Source organism: Pecten maximus, chromosome 11, assembly GCF_902652985.1.
Source record: "Pecten maximus chromosome 11, xPecMax1.1, whole genome shotgun sequence".
Taxonomy (NCBI): Eukaryota; Metazoa; Mollusca; class Bivalvia; order Pectinida; family Pectinidae; genus Pecten; species Pecten maximus.
Genome location: NC_047025.1, coordinates 7,293,861 through 7,309,266, shown reverse-complemented (window position 1 = coordinate 7,309,266; position 15,406 = coordinate 7,293,861). Strand labels below are relative to the sequence as shown.

Sequence of the window (15,406 nt, the reverse complement as noted above, 5' to 3'; positions counted from 1 at the left end):
AAAAATCAATTAAATTTGATTTTCTTGAAAATAAAAGAACCAAAAATCTCATTAAACTTAAACTCAGCTCAACAAAAGATTAAACAAACTGGTTTTTTTTTTTTAGATTTATTTATTTATTTTTTGTTTGTTTCCTATTTTATCTGCACGCATGCCCAAAATTTTGTATAATAAATATAGTACGTAAAGTAGAACTCTTATCACAGTGAGTACGGTAAATCGTTCTGGTTCGTATAGAGGTATAGAGTAGTCTCCCTTTTGACCCGGAAGTCAACAAACCATCACATGATGAGGAAGAGTTAGGGGAGTTTCTGTTTACCGTAAAATACTAATTAGTGCAGGTGTGACATGCTGTAGATGATCATGCCTGGACCAGACGAAGATATGATTCGCAGCACGGGAGGTCAGGTCGATGGTGGGTATTCAATGCAGACGACACACCGTTAAAACACCGGCCTCATATCCAGACCTTACATCGATTTCGCAGGAAACAAAAAACAACTATCGAACGCTGTCTGCGTGTGACCGCTGTTCTTTTTTTATGTATATATAAGTATCGCCTCCTGCCGGTCTACATTATGTTTTTATTTTTCTGCAATTCTACAATTACACATATATACAGATCTCACAACTATTTATTTTATTACAAATCCCTGTGTTTGCATTATGAACATAACATGATCTTCTGACGGTACGACAGAAGGTGGCATTATCACGTACCGAGGGCATGCACTGATAGTCCCGAATGTATCTGTATTGGTTAGGGAGTTTCTTTATGTTCACTTGCCAAAAAGACAGGATCTCTAGCACAGGATCCAAACATGAACTCTTTCAGATCTGCCCTTACTAAATGTAACTACAACACTCCCTAATGTTTCACTTGTCTTGGTTTTCTTATAATAAATAACAATATATGTGTATTGTTTTAACATATGCCACCCAGGGCCAATTGCACTCAAACCTTTGAAGAAGAAGAAGATCACAGAGACATGTATAGATTTTATTATTTAGGAGGGAAATTGAAATGACCAGATATAGAGACTGAAACCAATTTGAAAGAGCTTTGAAGTTCAGACAGACACTCAAGACATTTGACCTTTTCTGGTTCATTGCAATTTTGTTAGTCAACATTCCTCCCTCCTTGAACAATGTCTTTGACCTCAAAACCATGAATACACCTCAGTTATGCCCCTAGAGATCTATGTGTAAACATGTAATTAGTTGGGTGCCAAATGTAACTGGAAAGGAAAACTGCAATGACTTGACTTATCCGAAGGAATCTGATGTTGATATCGCCTTTAAAGATTGCCTGCTTTTATCTACTGTCTTTTCAAAAAACAGGGATTTGTGACTTTCAACTGGTGACAGAAATGTACCTTGAGCTTTAAAGGTATATTGGATGAAATAATATAAGAATCACAATATACCATAAATGAATATTTCACTCACTTGATGACTTGCCCAATGTTATCATGTCAGCAACAGATGTTGCATCATTTATTGCAGGTGAAGTGTTGTTAACTGCTTATTAATAAATGGGATGTTGTCTTATAGATGAATGATGTGGTGTTGAAAATGAAAGGTCTGGACACACGTATAGATGAATGAAGTTTTATTCGGTTCAGTTCAGTTCTTTATTACTTTAAACCATTTGGTTTATCAGTACAGTGCATATATATACAGTGCAGACAGGAAAAACAATACCATATGTACAGACACACAACACACTCGCAGCGTACACGTTTGTATAGTGTAGAGAGACATCTCACATAATTATTCTCGATACAATATGTTCTCACATTAAGTTTCTATGTCACACATGTTTCAATATTCCCACCTTACACTATACGTTACTTACTTAATTTCTATGTCACACACAACTTTATAATATTCTCAATTTACATTTATACGTTACTTACTTAATTTTTCATTATTGTTCTCACAATATATTTATACGGAGACAGAGCATAGATGTTGTTACTCTGACTCCCAGGTAGACTGACGCAGTTAACAGGTATAAGTGTTCCTTATATACATAGGAACAGGCCAGTTGTTAAACTATTACATAAAACTATTACATGATCTCATAGGAAATAGCTGGCCAACAGATTATAAGTACATAGGAAGGTCAATAGATAACTACATACGTAAATCAATCAATACACGTTTGCTAGGCAACACAAGTGTCACACAGATCCAAAGGGCCTGTTATTACATAAGTTAATCAATACGCTTTGGCCAGGTAAACACATGGGTCACACCCAAGGGTCAGGCAGATAATATATACTTGCCTTTTACCTAGATTGCATAGTTTTCCGGACTTTTTTTCACTGACACATGCTGATCAATTTGTATCTTGGTATGTAGCTTTATGATATTGGATTATAGATTAAGTTTGAACTGCATGTCAACATTCATTTTTGAACTGCATGTCAACATTGATTTGTGCTGTATTTTGTACTTAGGAAATTTCTATACTTAACTATCTTTCGCATTTTTTTGTAGCTATTGCTTGTTTAATTGCTACATGTATTGTAACCTGGTACATATATGTAGTATGTGGTTTTGTCAAAATGGATTACAGTTTGACTTTGAACCCTGTGTAAATATTACGTTTTGCTAGAGATATGATCCTTAACACATAGAAAATTATCAGAATTAACAAGATCTTTTTAAGATCTTTCTTCACTACCGCTTGCCCCATCAGCTTAAATCTTTGTATGGCTTTTAATTTTCATATAAAAATAGATTACAAATCAAGTTTGAACCTTCTATCACTATCAATATTCCATTTTTTTGTTGGAGTTATTTCCCTTTGTACATAGAAATTCTCATAATCTAATTAAATGTTGCTTTTATCTTTTCATTTAAAACTCCTTGCCAATCTAGTTAAAATTGGACACAGAGGAAACGTTTAATTCTGTGGAATTCTAGACTAAATTTAACATTATTTTTAATTACATGTACTTATTAGAATAACATCTACAGTAGTGTAAAACATGTATATGTTGAGTGTTTTCGTGTGACTTATATTACAACCTATCTAATCATGACTTATTACATACCAATATTTTAAAAATAAATTATGAAATACAGTTGCACATTGTTATCTCAAAGTCAATGGGGCCATGAACAAACTTATCCTGAGTATAAGAGATAACCAAGTCTATTTTATATAGAGTTTTTACTGTTGGAATTGAATGTCTACAGTTAAGCAGGCCTTTGAGTTGTCAGAGTTCTAGATAACACGGTTTAACTATATACAAATGTATTGATCATTATTCATTCATGAAAAGTTTTGACCTCTGCCGTTTGGTGACCTATATTTTGACCTCTGATATAACTTCATTGAAACAAGGTGAGCAAATTTAAAGACACATTGATCAGTTATGATGACAATTACCAATTATAACATTTGGTGATCTTCGGTATTTTGGGATACTTATGTTAACAGGGATCAACACTAACAGTAGCCCGGCAGCCCTGGGCTGCCTTGAATCTGATCAGGCTGTCAGAATGTCCAGACCAGCAGCCCTGTGGCCTGCCAACATTTTCCTAGATAAGGAAATTTTCCCTGAATTCTGTAATGCTTTACTATGGAAAATTTCAAAGCTATGGAATTTCATCAAATAAAGGAATAGTGATAAGACTGGGTCCATAGGTGGAATGTAAGTATACCAAATTGGTCTGTATTGATGAGCAGTTTGACCTTTAACCTTTGTCTTGACCATGGCTCTGATAGATGAAGCATACGGCCGTGTTGGTGAATGTCGGAAACAGATTGGTAATGCCCTAGATGACCTTTAACCTTTGTCTTGTTGACAGACCTGCCCATGGCTCTGATAGATGCTACATACGACCGTGATGGTGAATGTCAGGAACAGATTGGTTATTCTTTATATGACCTTTAACCTTTGTCTTGTTATTTGACCTTTAACCTTTGTCTTGTTGACAGACCTGACCATGGCTCTGATAGATGCTGCGTACGACCGCGATGGTGAATGTCAGGAACAGATTGGTAATGCCCTGTTTGACCTCGGCAAGAGAAAGCCAGCCTTGGTCCTCAGCAGCTGCTACGCCTATCTTAAAAAACATGCGAAGGTAACAGCACAAAAAATATCACAAAACAATGAACCATTTGCTGTTCTTTGTTTAAATTTTTTTTCTTTCTTTCTGTCTTTTTTTTTTTTTTTTTTTTTTTTAATTTTACGATCTTTCTTTAAAATTATTAACATGGTTAGCTCACCAGTTACAGGTAACTTTTTAAGTTTTTGGGGTAGATTTTTTGAAAGGCTTCAAAGTCCATAAGTATTGATTACACACCCCTGTTATTTGATATATATTATCATTAGAGGTCTAGTCATTACCACCCTTTATGCATGAAATTTTCGACCAATCAAAACGACCGTTATCGATGTACTTCATCGGTGATGTTTACAGACACACATGGAGGCTTGTGTCATTTTGATGAGATATGTGATCAATGACTTCTATCAATTGATCAAACACTGAATATTTCCCCGAAGATTGTAGTCTCTGTATTTAGGTAAAATGCCATGACATAGTCGACAAGGTAGCTCTGTACTGGGTGCCGCAATTTTTGTTTACTGCGAAACCATGCCTGAATGTAAAACACGATTTGATTGGATGCCTTTGGATTCCAGGGCGCGACGGTTTAAACACCACTATATCTGGGTTCGTGAAGTGAAACGTAATCAGAAGCCTTGGCTAGCGAAGATGGTCTTGAACTTTTTCTATAAAACCCATTTTACAGTTTTTGGGATGAAGACTTCTATAAATTATGTTCATCAGTATATATATCACACCAAACTTTTCAGTATCTTCATCATTAGAGGTCTAGGTATGAAAATATGACATTGGAGTGTCAAAGATATTAGATTTTTTCTGAATTTTTCCATATTTTGAATTTATTCAACCATTGCACGACAATTCATAACAATTTGATTTGGAATTTGCTTCAGCTCCACAATTATTTGTTTGTGTTTAGAATGCATAAATTTGGCATTGAAATTTGGTATCCTAATAAATTCTTTAAACTTTTAAGCTTTTGTAATGTTGTAGCTGGTGAAGGAACATCGAGTGGTGCTGCTACAGTGTATGGAGAGGATAATAAAGGAAAAACTGGATGATATAGACACTGGTCTGGCAGTGGATGTTGTCAAGCAGGCGGCATTGGAGCTCACACTGTCAAAGGTCAGGGGTCAAGGTTAAACAGAGATCTTACTATATCCTCTATTTATCCATGAATAAGCCCCCTACTACATCAAACATGAGTTTTAGAATAAGTAAAAGTGGCTAAAAAATAATCCCTCCCCTAACCTTAATGCTAAAGGTTATACTATGGGACAGGCTATTTTTGAGAATTACAGTGTATCTGAAATTGATGATTTTTTTGTTGAATCAAATTTGGAACTTAATTATGAATATCTAATTCGAATGTAAAAGAAATTTAAATCTAAATTATAAAATTAAAATTTGAATTTTTAATCAAATGGATGTGATCAAGACTAACCGGAATTAGGGGTGGGGTGGGGGTTGGGGTGTGTGCTGGATTTTATGAAATGTACTGAAAACAATTTTGTGCAATATTTTCATGTTTATGCCACATTTTTTGTATATTACTATAGGAGGTAGTGCCCGATTGGCAGACGGCAGCTAGTGGTGTTTTGGTTGCCATAGGTACGAAGTACTGTGATGAAGTGATGGACGAGATGTTACAGAGGTTCCAGCCTGGCCAGCTTCCCCACTTTTTTGTTGTACAGACCATCGGCAACCTTTCCCAGGCCAATGGTACAAAGTATATTTTACATACTGCAAAAAGTCCATGTCTGGTATAATAAGTCGGTGTCTGGTGTAATAAGTCCATGTCTGGTATAATAAGCCCATGTCTGGTATAATAAGTCGGTGTCTGGTATAATAATTCCATATCTGATATAATAAGCCCATGTCTGGTATAATAAGCCCATGTCTGGTATAATAAGTCCATGTCTGGTATAATAAGTCCATGTCTGGTATAATAAGCCCATGTCTGGTATAATAAGCCCATGTCTGGTATAATAAGTCCATATCTGGTATAATAAGTCCATGTCTGGTATAATAAGTCCATGTCTGGTATAATAAGTCCATGTCTGGTATAATAAGCCCATGTCTGGTATAATGAGTCCATGTCTGGTATAATAAGTCCATGTCTGGTATAATAAGCCCATATCTGGTATAATAAGTCGGTGTCTGGTATAATAAGTCCATGTCTGATATAATAAGCCCATATCTGGTATAATAAGTCAGTGTCTGGTATAATAAGTCCATGTCTGGTATAATAAGCCCATATCTGGTATAATAAGTCCATGTCTGGTATAATAAGTCCATGTCTGGATTAATAAGTCCATGTCTAGTAATAAGTCCATGTCTGGTATAATAAGTCCATATCTGGTATAATAAGTCCATGTCTGGTATAATAATTCCATGTCTGGTATAATAAGCCCATGTCTGGTATAATAATTCCATATCTGATATAATAAGTCCATGTCTGGTATAATAAGTCCATGTCTGGTATAATAAGCCCATGTCTGGTATAATAAGTCCATGCCTGGTATAATAAGTCCATGTCTGGTATAATAAGTCCATGTCTGGTAATAAGTCCATGTCTGGTATAATAAGTCCATGTCTGGTATAATAAGCCCATGTCTGGTATAATAAGTCCATGTCTGGTATAATAAGTCCATGTCTGGTATAATAAGTCCATGTCTGGTATAATAAGTCCATGTCTGGTATAATAAGTCGGTGTCTGGTATAATAATTCCATATCTGATATAATAAGCCCATGTCTGGTATAATAAGCCCATGTCTGGTATAATGAGTCCATGTCTGGTATAATAAGTCCATGTCTGGTATAATAAGTCCATGTCTGGTATAATAAGTCCATGTCTGGTATAATAAGTCCATGTCTGGTATAATAAGTCGGTGTCTGGTATAATAATTCCATATCTGATATAATAAGCCCATGTCTGGTATAATAAGCCCATGTCTGGTATAATGAGTCCATGTCTGGTATAATAAGTCCATGTCTGGTATAATAAGCCCATGTCTGGTATAATAAGTCCATGTCTGGTATAATAAGTCCATGTCTGGTATAATAAGTCCATGTCTGGTATAATAAGTCCATGTCTGGTATAATAAGTCGGTGTCTGGTATAATAATTCCATATCTGATATAATAAGCCCATGTCTGGTATAATAAGCCCATGTCTGGTATAATGAGTCCATGTCTGGTATAATAAGTCCATGTCTGGTATAATAAGCCCATATCTGGTATAATAAGTCGGTGTCTGGTATAATAGGCACATATCTGGTATAATAAATCGGTGTCTGGTATAATAATTCCATATCTGGTATAATAAGTCCATGCCTGGTATAATAAGCCCATGTCTGGTATAATAAGTCCATGCCTTGTATAATAAGTCGGTGTCTGGTATAATAAGCCCATGTCTGGTATAATAAGCCCATGTCTGGTATAATAAGTCCATGTCTGGTATAATAAGTCCATGTCTGGTATAATAAGTCGGTGTCTGGTATAATAAGTCCATGTCTGGTATAATAAGTCCATGTCTGGTATAATAAGTCCATGTCTGGTATAATAAGTCCATGTCTGGTATAATAAGTCCATGTCTGGTATAATAAGCCAATGTCTGGTATAATAAGTCCATGTCTGGTATAATAAGTCAATGTCTGGTATAATAAGTCAATGTCTGGTATAATAAGTCCATGTCTGGTATAATAAGCACATGTCTGGTATAATAAGTCCATGTCTGGTATAATAAGCCAATGTCTGGTATAATAAGTCCATGTCTGGTATAAAAAGTCCATGTCTGGTATAATAAGTCCATGTCTGGTATAATAAGTCCATGTCTGGTATAATAAGTCGGTGTCTGGTATAATAAGTCCATGTCTGGTAATAAGTCCATGTCTGGTATAATAAGTCCATTCCTGGTATAATAAGTCCATGTCTGGTATAATAAGTCCATGTCTGGTATAATAAGTCCATGTCTGATATAATAAGCCCATGTCTGGTATAATAAGTCCATGTCTGATATAATAAGTCCATGTCTGGTATAATAAGTCGATGTCTGGTATAATAAGTCCATGTCTGGTATAATAAGTCCATGTCTGGTATAATAAGTCCATATCTGGTATAATAAGTCGGTGTCTGGTATAATAAGTCCATGTCTGATATAATAAGTCCATGTCTGGTATAATAAGTCAGTGTCTGGTATAATAAGTCAGTGTCTGGTATAATAAGTCCATGTCTGGTATAATAAGTCCATGTCTGGTATAATAAGTCGGTGTCTGGTATAATAAGTCCATGTCTGGTATAATGAGTCCATGTCTGGTATAATAAGTCCATGTCTGGTATAATAAGTCCATGTCTGGTATAATAAGTCCATGTCTGGTATAATAAGTCCATGTCTGGTTATAAGTCCATGTCTGGTATAATAAGTCCATGTCTGGTATAATAAGTCCATGTCTGGTATAATAAGTCCATGTCTGGTATAATAAGTCCATGTCTGGTATAATAAGTCCATGTCTGGTATAATAAGTCCATGTCTGGTATAATAAGTCCATGTCTGGTATAATAAGTCCATGCCTGGTATAATAAGCCCATGTCTGATATAATAAGTCCATGTCTGGTATAATAAGCCCATGTCTGGTATAATAAGTCCATGTCTGGTATAATAAGTCCATGTCTGGTATAATAAGTCCATGTCTGGTATAATAAGTCCATGCCTGGTATAATAAGCCCATGGCTGATATAATAAGTCCATGTCTGGTATAATAAGTCCATGCCTGGTATAATAAGTCCATGCCTGGTATAATAAGCCCATGTCTGGTATAATAAGTCAGTGTCTGGTATAATAAGTCAGTGTCTGGTATAATAAGTCCATGTCTGGTATAATAAGTCCATGTCTGGTATAATAAGTCCATGTCTGGTATAATAAGTCCATGTCTGGTTATAAGTCCATGTCTGGTATAATAAGTCCATGTCTGGTATAATAAGTCCATGTCTGGTATAATAAGTCAGTGTCTGGTATAATAAGTCGATGTCTGGTATAATAAGCCCATGTCTGGTATAATAAGTCCATGTCTGGTATAATAAGTCCATGCCTGGTATAATAAGTCCATGCCTGGTATAATAAGTCCATGTCTGGTATAATAAGTCCATGTCTGGTATAATAAGTCCATGTCTGATATAATAAGTCCATGTCTGATATAATAAGTCCATGTCTGGTATAATAAGTCGATGTCTGGTATAATAAGTCAATATCTGGTATAATAAGTCCATGTCTGGTATAATAAGCACATGTCTGGTATAATAAGTCCATGTCTGGTATAATAAGTCCAGGTCTGGTATAATAAGTCGGTGTCTGGTATAATAAGTCCATGTCTGGTAATAAGTCCATGTCTGGTATAATAAGTCCATGTCTGGTATAATAAGTCCATGTCTGGTATAATAAGTCCATGTCTGGTATAATAAGTCGGTGTCTGGTATAATAAGCCAATGTCTGGTATAATAAGTCCATGTCTGGTATAAAAAGTCCATGTCTGGTATAATAAGTCCGTCTGGTATAATAAGTCCATGTCTGGTATAATAAGTCGGTGTCTGGTATAATAAGTCCATGTCTGGTAATAAGTCCATGTCTGGTATAATAAGTCCATTCCTGGTATAATAAGTCCATGTCTGGTATAATAAGTCCATGTCTGGTATAATAAGTCGATGTCTGGTATAATAAGTCCATGTCTGATATAATAAGCCCATGTCTGGTATAATAAGTCCATGTCTGATATAATAAGTCCATGTCTGGTATAATAAGTCGATGTCTGGTATAATAAGTCCATGTCTGGTATAATAAGTCCATGTCTGGTATAATAAGTCCATATCTGGTATAATAAGTCGGTGTCTGGTATAATAAGTCCATGTCTGATATAATAAGTCGATGTCTGATATAATAAGTCCATGTCTGGTATAATAAGTCAGTGTCTGGTATAATAAGTCAGTGTCTGGTATAATAAGTCCATGTCTGGTATAATAAGTCAGTGTCTGGTATAATAAGTCCATGTCTGGTATAATAAGTCCATGTCTGGTATAATAAGTCAGTGTCTGATATAATAAGCCCATGTCTGGTATAATAAGTCTATGTCTGGTATAATAAGTCCATGTCTGGTATAATAAGTCGGTGTCTGGTATAATAAGTCGGTGTCTGGTATGTAAGTCCATGTCTGGTATAATAAGTACATGTCTGGTATAATAAGTACATGTCTGGTATAATAAGTCCATGTCTGGTATAATAAGTCCATGTCTGGTATAAAAAGTCCATGTCTGGTATAATAAGTCCATGTCTGGTATAATAAGTCCATGTCTGGTATAATAAGTCCATGTCTGGTATAATAAGTCCATGTCTGGTATAATAAGTCCATGTCTGGTATAATAAGTCCATGTCTGATATAATAAGCCCATGTCTGGTATAATAAGTCCATGTCTGGTATAATAAGTCCATGTCTGATATAATAAGCCCATGTCTGGTATAATAAGTCCATGTCTGGTATAATAAGTCAGTGTCTGGTATAATAAGTCCATGTCTGGTATAATAAGTCCATGTCTGGTATAATAAGTCCATGTCTGGTATAATAAGTCCATGTCTGGTATAATAAGTCCATGTCTGGTATAATAAGTCCATGTCTGGTATAATAAGTCCATGTCTGGTTATAAGTCCATGTCTGGTATAATAAGTCCATGTCTGGTATAATAAGCCCATGTCTGATATAATAAGTCCATGTCTGGTATAATAAGTCCATGTCTGGTATAATAAGTCAGTGTCTGGTATAATAAGTCGATGTCTGATATAATAAGTCGGTGTCTGGTATAATAAGTCCATGTCTGGTATAATAAGTCCATGTCTGGTATAATAAGTCCATGTCTGGTATAATAAGTCGGTGTCTGGTATAATAAGTCCATGTCTGGTATAATAAGTCCATGTCTGGTATAATAAGTACATGTCTGGTATAATAAGTCCATGTCTGGTATAATAAGTCCATGTCTGGTATAATAAGCACATGTCTGATATAATAAGTCCATGTCTGGTATAATAAGTCCATGTCTGGTATAATAAGTCCATGTCTGGTATAATAAGTCCATGTCTGGTATAATAAGTCCATTTCTGGTATAATAAGTCAATGTCTGGTATAATAAGTCCATGCCTGGTATAATAAGTCCATGTCTGGTAATAAGTCCATGTCTGGTATAATAAGTCCATCTCTGGATTAATAAGTCCATGCCTGGTATAATAAGTCGGTGTCTGGTATAATAAGTCGGTGTCTGGTATAATAAGTCCATGCCTGGTATAATAAGTCCATGTCTGGTATAATAAGTCGGTGTCTGGTATAATAAGCCCATGTCTGGTATAAAAAGTCCATGTCTGGTATAATAAGTCCATGTCTGGTATAATAAGCCCTTGTCTGATATAATAAGTCCATGTCTGGTATAATAAGTCCATGTCTGGTATAATAAGCCCATGTCTGGTATAATAAGCCCATGTCTGGTATAATAAGTACATGTCTGGTATAATAAGTACATGTCTGGTATAATAAGTCCATGTCTGGTATAATAAGTACATGTCTGGTATAATAAGTCCATGTCTGGTATAATAAGTCAGTGTCTGGTATAATAAGTCCAAGTGTGGTATAATAAGTCCATGTCTGGTATAATAAGCCATTGTCTGATATAATAAGTCCATGTCTGGTATAATAAGTCCATATCTGGTATAATAAGTCCATGTCTGGTATAATAAGTCCATGTCTGGTATAATAAGTCCAAGTGTGGTATAATAAGTCCATGCCTGGTATAATAAGTCCATGTCTGGTATAATAAGTCCATGCCTGGTATAATAAGTCCATATCTGGTATAATAAGTCCAAGTGTGGTATAATAAGTCTATGCCTGGTATAATAAGCACATGTCTGGTATAATAAGTCCATGCCTGGTATAATAAGTCCATGTCTAGTAATAAGTACATGTCTGGTATAATAAGTCCATGTCTGGTATAATAAGTCCATGTCTGGTATAATAAGCCATTGTCTGATATAATAAGTCCATGTCTGGTATAATAAGTCCATATCTGGTATAATAAGTCCATGTCTGGTATAATAAGTCCATGTCTGGTATAATAAGTCCAAGTGTGGTATAATAAGTCCATGCCTGGTATAATAAGTCCATGTCTGGTATAATAAGTCCATGCCTGGTATAATAAGTCCATATCTGGTATAATAAGCACATGTCTGGTATAATAAGTCTATGCCTGGTATAATAAGTCCATGTCTAGTAATAAGTACATGTCTGGTATAATAAGTCCATGTCTGGTATAATAAGTCCATGTCTGGTATAATAAGCACATGTCTGGTATATTTTAATAAGTCGATGTCTGGTATAATACGTCCATGTCTCATAATAAGCCTATGTATGGTATAATAAGCCAATTCCTAGTAATAAGCCATATCCATATCTATATCAGTTCAGTAAAAAACATTTAGTTTAACAATTGGGTATGCATCATTTCGAGAAGGGCTTATAGCATGTATTTGCTGCTTATACGATAAACCAGTTCTCAAGTAAAAAAAAGATTACCTGCAATATTTTCGCATGTATTTGGTTTGAAACAGTCTCATGTACTACAGTACTAAAGTTAGACTAGGCAGAGTCATGTCATCATCTTAAAAATTTGGATGAGGTCTAATAATTATTGATTTAGTAACTACATAGTGGCTAAATATGGAGGATTGCCAAAGGAAAAGCTTATGTTGTGGACTTAATTTAATGTGTCCCGAAATCACTAGGGGCCGCGATGGCCGAGTGGTTAAGGTGTAACGACACTTTATCACTAGCCCTCCACCTCTGGGTTGCGAGTTCGAAACCTACGTAGGTCTGTTTCCAAGTACTGACCGTAGGCCGGTGGTTTTTCTCCGGGTACTCCGGCTTTCCTCCACCTCCAAAACCTGGCACGTCCTTAAATGACCCTGGCTGTTAATAGGACGTTAAACAAAAACAAACAAACAAACCCGAAATCACTGCTACATGTATTTTCTTGATGTGATCTGTTATGAGGATTTTTTCTATGTTACAGTTTACCGAATGGTACCACACTTAACAGCCGTACTGGGAACTATGTTACCGATGCTGGGTATGGCCAAACATGACAACATGAGATGGGTCTTCTCCGCAGGTAAATATTTCAGGTCTTAAACATGAAATACGTAATCTCCCAAGGTAAATATTTCACATCTGAAACATGAAATACGTATTCTCCCAAGGTAAACATTTCACATCTGAAACATTTTCCCAAGGTAAACATTTCACACCAAAAAAATGAAATAGGTATTCTCCAAAGGTAAATATTTCACGTCTGAAACATGAGCGATTAGTAAATGTATTCTTACACAATGGCCAGATATCTCTCATAAGTGCTGAAGTTTCCCAAATTGAAACCTCTCTATATACAGAGTTATTGCCCCTTGTTCAGAAATCACTTTGTATGGAGTTCCATCAAGATATATGCCTCAAATAATAAATTGAAAAACAGATGAATCAGTTTGTCCTCATTAACCAAGAGGCCCATGGGATCCATTTGTATTTTAGGTGCATAAGAAACACAGCTAGGAGATAATTTCCAAGGGAGATAATTCATTCTATTATTGAAGGATTTTGAAATTATGATACATGTAGTTTCATGTTTGGATGAGGTTGGCATTCTATAATATCTCATTCAAGGAAAAGCCTAATGCTTATCCCTTTTCACACAGGGTGACCAAATCCCTTTGAATCCGACACTTCTCTGCCATTTTCCATGTTGTTTGATACAAGAATTCATTGACAAATCAACCTGTAAAATAGTAGATTATTGTATTCCATTCTACATATTTTAGCTCTGTCCAAGTTTTGTGAGGCCATCATTGAGTATTGTGCCAATATCGACAAGGCTCCTGATCCGTCCGTTACCAAAGATCGCTTTTCCCAGGAAGTGGCGTCAGCTTTTGATGTCCTCTTCAATTCCTGGTTACAATCAAAGGAAATCAAGGTACATGTAATTGAAGAATTCAATGATACCACATACTTCACTTTAGATTTTTACGGTTAAGTTGCGGTTTCTGCAGCTTCTGTCTTCATTTGAAAGAAGATACAAATATAAGGATGAAGAAGTTTTAGTAATTGACCATGATCACCTTAGTCTACAAAATAAATAATTTAATGAATAAAAGATGAAATGTAAGAAATGTTAAAAAAATTTACAAAAAAAAAAAAAAATTTGCTATTATAGAAATTGAATCATAAGTATTGACTTATCTTAAATTGGATTTGTTTGATGATTGGTTAGGTTTGAAAAGTAATTTTACACAATTAAATTGAATAAGGAACCATCTATGCCTATCATTATAATGATTGTTGATGTTAATTTCAGTAATCTAAATTGGAACACCTGTATTTGTATTAAATTTGTAGCTTCGCCTGGCCATTGTGGAAGCACTAGGTCACATGACACATTTAATGGCTAAGGAAAAGTTAGATGAACAGTTACCACGGATACTGCAGGGAATTCTGGGACTTTACAAACGACATCCCGAACCTCTCCACATAACTACAGTAAGGACTCTGTTTTGATTTGGTTTAATACCTTTATATATAAAATTTAATGTGATATTGTAGCAAATTGTTAAACAGAAATAAATTGTGCATCAAGTTTAAATGATCAAATTCAGTTCACTTAAATATATACAATTAAACTAGTCTTGTCTAATCTGATACCCTGTGGCCTACAATATATTTGTCAGATTAACCTGTCCAATCTGACACCCTGTGAGACAAAACATATTGGTCAGATTAATCTGTCTAATGAGACACCCTGTGGTCTACAACATATTTGTCAGATTATATTGTCTAATCTGACACCCCATAGGACATAAAATATATACAAACTAGTTTCACTTTCAGAATTTTTCCAGGATTTACATATAGAAAATTTGTACTCTCAAACTTTTAAAACACTCTCTTAAAATAATAAAAACATCCCAGGTGCTGGTTGGAATAAATAGGAAGATTGAATGTTGTTATCGCGGTATTTTATTGTTCTGTAGGGTCTGTGTAGTGTGCTGGACGCTGTCTGTACAGAAGAGAACACGGTGTTGGAGCCCCACCTTGAACAGCTGCTGGGCACACTCTTTCCACAGGTTAGTACCAAACTGTCTACACAACCCCAGTAAATTTATCTGGGTCCTCTTTTATTCCCTCCTTATTTACAGTTTCTTTATCAAAACCCGCTTAGTAGAGGGTGGTATGTAGTAATCACT

General features: G+C 35.4%; 1 protein-coding gene across 1 annotated transcript in view; it reads left to right on the top strand.

The window, feature by feature from the left end:
* Positions 1-256: 256 nt before the first annotated feature.
* LOC117338655 (maestro heat-like repeat-containing protein family member 1) overlaps positions 257-15,406 on the top strand; it is a 64,448-nt gene continuing 49,298 nt past the window's right edge. Inside the window, 8 exon segments of the mRNA XM_033900016.1 lie at positions 257-415; positions 3,956-4,101; positions 5,083-5,214; positions 5,649-5,811; positions 13,189-13,287; positions 13,988-14,139; positions 14,562-14,702; positions 15,194-15,286. Of these exon segments, the coding sequence (XP_033755907.1) occupies positions 358-415; positions 3,956-4,101; positions 5,083-5,214; positions 5,649-5,811; positions 13,189-13,287; positions 13,988-14,139; positions 14,562-14,702; positions 15,194-15,286 (984 nt within the window). The 5' untranslated portion in view covers positions 257-357.